The sequence below is a fragment of the Streptopelia decaocto genome (genome assembly GCF_964273445.1).
Source record: "Streptopelia decaocto genome assembly, chromosome: 4".
In the NCBI taxonomy this organism is placed as follows: domain Eukaryota; kingdom Metazoa; phylum Chordata; class Aves; order Columbiformes; family Columbidae; genus Streptopelia; species Streptopelia decaocto.
The window spans coordinates 36,172,521-36,181,889 of NC_138658.1; the positions used below are offsets into that span (position 1 = coordinate 36,172,521).

The 9,369-nt window shown below is 44.0% G+C and overlaps 1 protein-coding gene across 1 annotated transcript; it reads right to left on the reverse strand.

Moving 5' to 3' along the window:
• Positions 1-974: 974 nt before the first annotated feature.
• Positions 975-2,292, reverse strand: NPY1R (neuropeptide Y receptor Y1; the record flags this gene model as incomplete). The annotated part of the gene is made up of 2 exons (XM_082050608.1): positions 1,552-2,292; positions 975-1,433 (listed from the first exon to the last, which is right to left on the reverse strand). The coding sequence occupies exons 1-2, from the start codon at positions 2,248-2,250 to the stop codon at positions 975-977; spliced, it is 1,158 nt and encodes a 385-aa protein (XP_081906734.1). The 5' UTR covers positions 2,251-2,292.
• Positions 2,293-9,369: the final 7,077 nt, after the last annotated feature.

A 9,369-nucleotide genomic window follows, 5' to 3' on the forward strand; every position in this document is an offset into this window, starting at 1 on the left:
CCAGACGTGATTTTCATTTTCATCTGTACAGTCAACAGTCTCATCTTCCTTTAGGTTCTGAACATAGGTCTCAAGGAGAAATTAGATGGTTCATGGGCTTGGGACAGACAGTACAGTTCATCCCAGCAACACTAACTCTTGTCAGTGCTGGCAAATGAAAATGGGGTCTGCGCTTTTTAAATTAAAAAGCCTGTATTATTAAAATTGGCTAAAATCAGTTGGGACTGAAAGCCCATTTGTGCTTTCATTTGCTGTGGTGGAACATCAGAGTTATCCCATTGTGCTCTGTGGAATTACTGTAGGGTTTTATTCTCATAAATGAGAACAGAATTTCTCTCTTAATCCTGTCTTTGAACCTAAGCAATTACAGCCTGAATTGCCTCTATGAATGAGACAAATGCATGTCCCCATTTAACATATTCTACAGGTTTCACAGTATCATTTTCTTCATGCCTACACTGATTTTACAGGATTTTAACATGGATCAAAACACAGATTTAAAAAAAAAAAAAAAAAAAAGAACTCTTCAAGGTCCTAATTTTATGCTGGGATGAGTGTCCTCTGTACTGACAGCCTCCCTGCAGTTCATATTGTTTCTAATTATGTTAGAAGGACACTCCTGAAAACTACTTATTTGAAAAAAAAAAAAAAAATCAATACATACATCTTTGTGCTAAAGCACACATCACTATACAAAGAAAAGAGAACAAAAGACACCTGATGAAAACATAGGCAGTAGCAGGTCCAACTATGCCTTATAATAAGATTCAGTTGTAACTGCTATGAACATTAAAGCAGTAACGGGGGCAAAAATGCACAACGTTTAATTTCAAAGTGACAACAATCAAAGTTCCTTGGAAAAAGAAGAAAAACATTACCCATTTTGTACTTGTTATGTAATTGTGCTTGTCCTTGGACACATTTCACCTGCGATCACGCTTCCAGCAGTTTGGTAAGGAATTTTTATTACTTCTTTATATTTTGTCATCATCATCACTATTTATTTTTTTAAATGCCACTGGGCTTGCCTGCTTTAAAGAGGTTTTTGAAACATCTGTGTGCATGGTGGACATGGCTATTGTCTCATAATCCTCCTCGCGGGAGCGGAAATGACAAAAATGAAATAAAAACTGCAGGTCCCTTTGGAAGTTCTTATTGAGAAACCCATAGAAAATTGGGTTCACACAGGTAGAGATCATGGCAGTGAGGTGGCAAATCAGGAACAACAAGTTGTGGCTGCAAGTAGCAACAGGCAGAATTTCATGATTCCAATCAAACACAATATTGAAGATGGTGAGAGGCAGCCAGCAAACTGCAAATGCGACCACTATTGAGATCAGCATGACGTTGATCCTTTTGGTTTCAGACGATCTGTACTTATTGTCTCTCATCTTGTCCATCATGTTGTTCCTTTTTTTTAATCGTATGTATATCTGCAGGAAATTCAACAAAGAGAAACATGGGATCATTTAACCTACAAGCATCATCTTTGCAAGAATAATCAAACACCAGACAGAAAGAAGTACATACCACAAGGGGATTCTCTCTTACCTTTAAGTAGCAAATAAATATAAAACAAAGTGGTCCAAAGTACTGAATCACCAAAAGCGTCGTGGTATAAGAAAGCCTGGCAGTGTCGAAGGGGAACAGGTCCAAGCACACGTATTTGTCCTTATATTCATTGAACGTTATGTTTCTGAAGGGTTCATCCGTTAACACGTGGTAGATCAGGAAAGGCAAAGAGGAAGCTGTGGCTAAAATCCATATGGCAGCAATCCCCATGTAGGCATGTCTGTTGTTCGGCCTCCAGCCACGGGGATTGATGATGAGCTGATGGCGTTCGACAGCAATGAGGACTAAAGAAAAGACTGAGACTGTGATTGAGGCACATTGCACAAAAGGATTCAGTTTGCACATGGCCTCCCCAAAAATCCAGTGGTCCATCAAAGTATACACAAAGGTAAAGGGAAGACACATAATGGTCACTAGAAGATCAGAAAAGGACAGGTTGACAATGAGGATGTTAGTAACATTGCGCATCTCCTTTTGTTTTAAAATAATGACAATCAAGGCCAGATTCCCTGAGACTCCCAGAATTATCACAGTTCCATAAGCCAAGGCCAAAGTGAAGACCATGGCCAAAGGCACGTGGCAATCCTCATCCTCAAACTGCAACATCTGCGAGTTCTTCTCCGAAAAATTCAGGTGACCGGAAACATTTCCCAGGGGGGCGAGAACCGAAGTATTCATGTTGTTTCCAACTCGCCGTACGACGTTCGCGGCCGCTGCCGCCGCTTTCTTCCAAGCCGCTCCCGGAGTTGCAAACGCGCCCGTCAGCCCGTCAGGAGACCCTCGGCCGAGCCCGCTCCTCGGTGCCGCATCTCCCTCGCACCGCCTGTGGAGAAGGGAAGGCGCAGGGCCCGTCACCCCCGGGCAGCTCGCCCGCCCCGGCACCCTCACGCCCGCGCCCCTGCGCGGAGCCGCAGCGCGGCCGGGTCCCGCGGGGGTGCGGAGCCGGTCCGGCCTCGCCCGGCCGCGGCGGGCGGGGGTCACCAGCCCAGCGCTCGGGGATACCCCCCCTCCGCCCCGAGAACGGCGGGAGCGGCGTCCGGAGCGAGGCGGGAGCGGGAGCTGCAGTCCGGGGGAGGAAACGCAGAAAGCAGGATGGAAATGCAGGTGTGCAAGCCGGGGACGTGACCCCCCTCCCGGCCCTTTCCCCCGGCACAAGTGACACAAAATAACGAGCTAAGAAGCAGTTTCAATCTTCCACCAGCGTAGGCTTTACTTGGTGTTTTACATCTCCTCTTTGCAAGTTTAATCTGCAAAAATCTGCTTTCTCAAGCTGCTCAAATTGTAATTATCTCCAGCCATAGCATAAGTGGGGAAAAACTCCATCTGACTAATGTGAGAAGCAGAAAATTTACTCAAAAAATCACTGCATTATTTTAAACCTAGTGCATACACTTGATGTTGAGGGACTGAGTGCCCACAGCAGCACTGGCACTGAGTCAAAGGCAAATCAGGAACTCTGAACACCTTAATCTCAGCTAGCAGGGCTGTGCGGCAAAGAAGGAACAAAACACGATGAGAGACAAAAAACAGCAAAAATAAAACACTGCAGAAAATTTATTTCCCCAAGCAACAAAAACAGGCATGCCTAAATAACCACGCCATTGCAAGGCCTTGGATTTTAAAATCAAAGTTCCAACTCACTATTAGTGGCAGCCACACTGAATCTGGAACTTTCCCTCTGCCCACTCTTCCATGAGCTAAATTTATTGCACGCTTAACCTTACATTATGGTAATGGAAGTAATGGCACTTAAAATTCACACAAGTGGGTTGCAAACCTGGCTCCATATGGTACTTATCACAAAAGCTGTAAAAACATTGCCCACTAAAATGTGCTTCATTAAAAGTTACCCTTAACGGGTAAGCTTTTGGTCTTAAATTGTATTCTATGTAAATCTCAGGTCCATCTAAGTCTCCGGAGCAGAATCATCTGTTTTACTGGTGGCAGACACCTTTTTAACCACCCACGTGCTGGGGGTCAGAGCTGGGGCAGCTCCTCACTGGGGCAGAGTCGATGTGCAAGGGCTGGGCTTGCAGCTCCTATTCCTCCTGAGAGTCAGCCAAAGGATGACTATACCAATGCCACAGCTTCTCACTGGCCTCAGGAGCTCACCTCAGCTGGCTTTGCGGGCTCTTTATAACCACCACATGGCTACATGAAACTGCAACAGGAGATGTAGCTTGCCTCTGAGTGACATTTTACTGTCAAAGTTAACATAATTTATTTCAGACAAAAGGCATCTCTGCCTGAGGTTTGGCTACTCTGATTTTCAAGCTAGCTAGCCATGGATCTGAGCATTATCTCTCAGACCTGCTGCCTCCACTAACTAAATCTATGAGGTCTCCCTGGTCCACAAAGTCTGGTTTAGGGTCTAATAAAGAACCACCCACCCCCTAGGGCCTCTTGAAGCATTTCTTCAGCCAGAGCCAGAAGTAGGTGCTTTACCCAAAGGGCGAGCATGCAGGTGATCTGGAGAACCAGGACTCCTCAATTCCAGCAGTATGACTTTAGTTCAGCCCAAAAATAAATGTCTGAGTTTAATCATAACGTCAACTGTCACTCATACAGCACAAGATGAGCAGTCCAGCCCTGAAACTTGATGGGACAATGGCAGGAGCAGAGTCGGTGAGAGGCCGTGTTCTGCAAGGAGACAACTGGGCAGGTTTTCTCACCAGCTGGGACCAAACTGCACTCAGCAATGAGGTGGCCTAGGTTTCAGGCTCTCGGGTTTTGTCTTAGCTAAGCTCTGTTCTTGCTTATTTATTAAATATCAAACTCAAAACCAGAAAATGCGACTGTTCCTCCTTCACTCCCCTCTCCCCATAGCAGAAATGCAACCTTAGAGCACGGCTTGGAGCCAGCTCAGAAACACAGCACTGCTGGCAAGTAACGAGAAGTCCTTCCTCCCTGCCCACCCCTCCAAAATGGACCAGACATCAGGAAGGGATGAAGTTGGATCTCCTCGACAGCTGCACTGTTCCCTGTCTCCTACCCCACCAACTACCAAGCCAGGAGGGAGATTTGTCCCCATTCTGGGTACTAATGCGAGGTGGGGAAAACTCACAGCTCTGCAGATGCCTCCAGGTGATTGCACAGTCTCCCCCACCACACATGCCCTTCTGACTCACCAGGAGGATTTTGGTTAAAAGTTTAGCACCAACAGACAGAAAGGGCGAAATAACATGCTGTGAGGTGACTGGAAATGCATTGTAAAATTATTGGAGGTCTTCAAAAGGAAGCACAAAATGCTGTCAGCCCAAGCTTATGGTTCACCCAGACACCTGCAAGTCCTCTCTGAGATTTTGTCACCTGCACGTAAACCCCAACCTAACTAGGACACAACCACCCACAGCCACGGGAAAGCAACCGCAGGGGAAACTCACCTTGCAACTGCTCTGCCTGTCTTTTATGTGCTCAGAGGCTGGCTCAGGAGGCTGGACGGAGAAGTAGGAGAAGGATCCCCTGGTATTCCTCCAGCTGAGATCCGAAAGATTGGTGAGGAAGGCTGGAGACTCCCCCTTAAAGCCGAACTCCACCTTATCCCAGTATCACATGATGGTGCTCTGCTGAGCAGATCCTGAAAATCTCACTGCAAGCACATCACTTTTAAATTACACATCTGGGGGTGGGTTGCCTAGTAATTCCGAAACAAATGCAATTAAATATTGAAACAAAAGAGGAGGGGAGAGAGCGAAGGGAAAAGCTCAGGAAGGGAGACAGTTTGAAGTCCTTGTCTGTCTGTTTCAGCATTTTGTCTGCAAGGTATTGCCATCTTGTGGCCAAGCTAAAGATGGAAATAGAAACTTTGGAAAGCGATCCAGGAGGCGATTTTAAGTATAAGGAGCAAGTTACAGAGTTCAAGTTCGGCTTTTTAAAACAGTATAACAGTTTGTTGTTTGTATTTATCATTAAGACTGATGACTGGATTAATAAGAAATATCAAATTCCTTTTCTTGCCTTTCTGCCCGCTTACCCCCCAACTAGAAGCAATAAGAAACTATTCTTAAAGTAAGTCAATGAAGTATCAAACCTCAAGAAAATACAGCTATCACTTTGGCCCTTGTAGGTGTTTTTCTGATTCATCACAGCCAAGTGGCTATATGACCCATGAAAAAAGAAAGGCATTTCTGCAGGTTCATACACAGCAGCAGGATATTCCAGGGTGTTGGAAGGAAAAAGCACCCCTGAAAACAAAGAACAAATCTCCATTGTGAGATGCAAAGCTGGAAAGGTAGTGGCTTTTGCCTTGTCTAGCCCTTCTGCTTTTCTTGAAAACTCCAGTTTCCATCAACCAGACTTTTTTTTTTTTTTAATGCAGCTGGCATAACTCTTCAAACTACTACTGGCTATAGGAAGATAGTTTACTGTTTGCTGAACAAATTCACAAAAAGCAAAATGGAAAATTTTACTTTCCATTTGCTCTCTTCATGATCCTGAAATACTTTGCTCTCTCACTCACAAAAAACACTGCTGCAGAACATCTGCTTCAATGGGCATAAAATCAGGAAGCTTGGAGATCCAAGAGACATTACCCACATAAACCTAAGCAGCACTTTGAAAATGCCCTGATGAACCTCTCAGGCTGTATTAGGAGTTTGAATTTCTTAGGAAACTCTTCCAAGGCTCCAGATTAATTTTTCAAGTGTAAGGAGTTACAGTCTCTTACATTCTCACCTTCAGGCATACCCCTGTTGTATGGGGTACGACACTCTTGCATTGTGGACAACTCTCAAGTGAGGAACCGTGTTAATTATAGCTACAAAATTAGTTGCACATAACCAATGAATGTAACATTTTTTTTGCAGAATGAACTTCCTGAGAAGGTTTCAGAATCCAGCACTCAGGTTGATGCTTACACTGTTTTTCCAGGAGCTCAGCTCAACCTCATTGTAACTGCAGTACTCAATGTGAAAAAGAAAGTGGAGGTGTAACTCACAGTTGCTACAAACCAGTAGCCAGGGCACTACTGACATTTTAACAGCAGCAGCCAGAAGGTGAGTGCAGGCTGCACATAATGCCTCTCAAGAACTGCAGTCATATGTGGGTCATTAACATGCACCAGAGTCCATCTGAGCAGAACAAAGGTGGATACACTCAGGCACAGATCTAAGCTGAAGATCCCTTAAAGAGCATATTTCTGTCTGAAGCAGTGACACTCCAGGACATGTAGAACTGAGGACTCTCATTGCTACAGATGTGGAATGATCCATTCACATTACAGAAAAAAGAGAATTATTGTCCATTTAAGGGCAATAGGCATATTTGTAGGCAGGAAAAAAAGTCTTTTTCTATGCCAGGATGGTCCTACTACTTCCCTGTAATGCTCTTACCCATATGGGCAAGATGGCTGTTTTGAAAATTAAAATAAGCATTCTGTGATACAGAATTGTAATACTCTGCCAACAAGTATCCAAAGCAGAGATACATTTTTATGACCACTTCAGAATAAAAGGCTTGTGTTTACACAAAAAGGTTTTGGTAGCGGGGGCACTGCATGGGTGGCTTCTGTGAGAAGACATGAGGAACTGCTCCCATGTCAGACAGAGCAATTTTCAGCCGACTCCAAAATGGACCCACCGCTGGCCAAAGCTGAGCCCATCAGTGCTGTTGGTCATGCCCCTGTGCTAACATATTTAAGAATGGGTAAAAAATGCCGCATACCACTTGTGAGAGAGCGGAGTGAGAAAAATGTGAGACAACCAGCCCTTCAGACACCAAAGTCAACGAAGAAGGAGGGGTAGGAGGTGCTTCAGGCACAGGAGCCTGTGGTGAGGTCCATTGTGACACAAGTTGTAGCCCTGCAGACCATGAAGGACCATAGTGGAGCAGATATCCACATGGCACCCCATGGAGAATAGCCCTCACAGGGGCAGGTTTTCTGGCAGGAACTGCAGCCTGTGGGGAACTCAGGCCAGAGCAGTCTGTTCCTGAAGGACTGCAACCCATGGAAGGGACCCACACAGGAGCAGTTCATGAAGAACGGCAGCCTATGGGAAGGACCAACTTTGGGGCAGTTAATGAAGGACTGACTCCCATGGGACAGACCCACACTGGAGCAGGGGAGGAGTGTGAGCAGGAAGGAGCAGCAGACACCAAATGTTATGAACTGACAGCAGCCCCCATTACCTGTCCTCCTGTGCTGCCCAGGGGGGTGAGAGTGCAGAAGAATCAGGAAGAAGAAGTGAGGTTGAGCCTGGGAAGAGGAAAGGGTTGTAAGGTTGTTAGTTTTGTCTTTGTTACTCACCATCCTACTCTATTTTTACTAGATTAACCTACCACAGAGGCATTCATTTGCTGCACTAGCAAAATCCAAATAGAGAAATGCCTTTGTTTCTGCCACAGAAATTTCCAGAGTTTCCGAGAGGTCTGATCCTCTTTCTCCTCCATTTTGTCATTAGTCATGAGGATCTCAGTTTCAGCAGTAAATTAAGTGATTCATGATACTTCGCATTTTAATGGTTAGTATATACAAAAATTTCAAACATCATATAAATACAGGCAAAGCAAGCCTCAAAATACTTCTTTCATACTACAGAAATATAATGATTATTTATAAGAGATTGAAGATAGATGCTACATGTCACTAAGTGACCTTAACTCACAGTGATGGCAACAAATATTCATAGAGTTACTCACACTGCAGATGCATGCAAGGTCAGGCTTTAAGCAGAGCAGTGGAGCAATGGAAAGAGCTGCCTGAGTCACTGAGTCTTTCAAACATATATGCTATATATATCTGTATATATACACACACACACTATAACCCAAGTCTTAGTACAGACTTCCTGCTCTGCCATACTGCTGTGTGCCCACCTCAGATGACTGAGTCTGTTGGAGCCACATCAGTCTTCTCTGAAGCACTTCACATATATGTGAGCACTAAAACACACTAACAAATAATTACTCTAATAAACAAAGACAGGCACTTTTCAAACTCTTTCCATTATAGCTATAGAAAATACATGTCGTGCAGTAAATGCCACATAGCATCAGCTATGTTCTTTAGGAAACTCAGGCTTTAGAAGTTCCTAGCTATTCTGTGCATCTCCAGTCTCAATACCAAGTTGAGTGTCTCCAGCTGGAGACAAAGCTCACAAAGATGTCAAATGTTTCCTCAGTAACTCTTACTCTACTGATGACCACTGTCAGGACATGAGAACACTGGAGTAGCAAGGTAGCCATTGCGTTAAAGATTATCTTCTTCCGAGGAGTAAAGTATTTTGATGCATCAAAGACACCCTGGACTGGAAGGCTGTGTTTGTTTGTGTGCATATGTTTATTTGTGAGAAGGCATGACATTGCAAAAAGAGAATAAGTACAATAAACAGAACACAAGTATATCAACTAAGGAAACAGAACAGCTTGAGCAAAAGAATAGAGAGTTTCTTTAAAGCAAAAGAATTGACAAGGGAACAACACTTTTTAAGAAACACGTGGCAAAAATATGCCAAGAGATCAACCCATTAAAATTCTCTCTCACTGTAACTCTCAGAAATGGAAGAGATGTCATAAAATGAGGCTGTCACTTTCATTACAATGTATTGTCATGTGTTCAGGCAATGCAATCCCTCTTTAAAACTTAAAAACCACCAAGTGAAAGAACACCACAAAAGTCGTTTGTGGTTTCTATCGTATATAAAACAAACTAAAGTAATTGCTGTAGAAATGAATGGAAACACTCTCTGAAGGTTTTTTTAAACTTTATTTTTATGGTTTTCATTTTCTAGTAATGAACATCAGTACCGTTGAAACAGTTCATTTCACATTACTCTATTCACAGATAAGGGAACTCAGGCT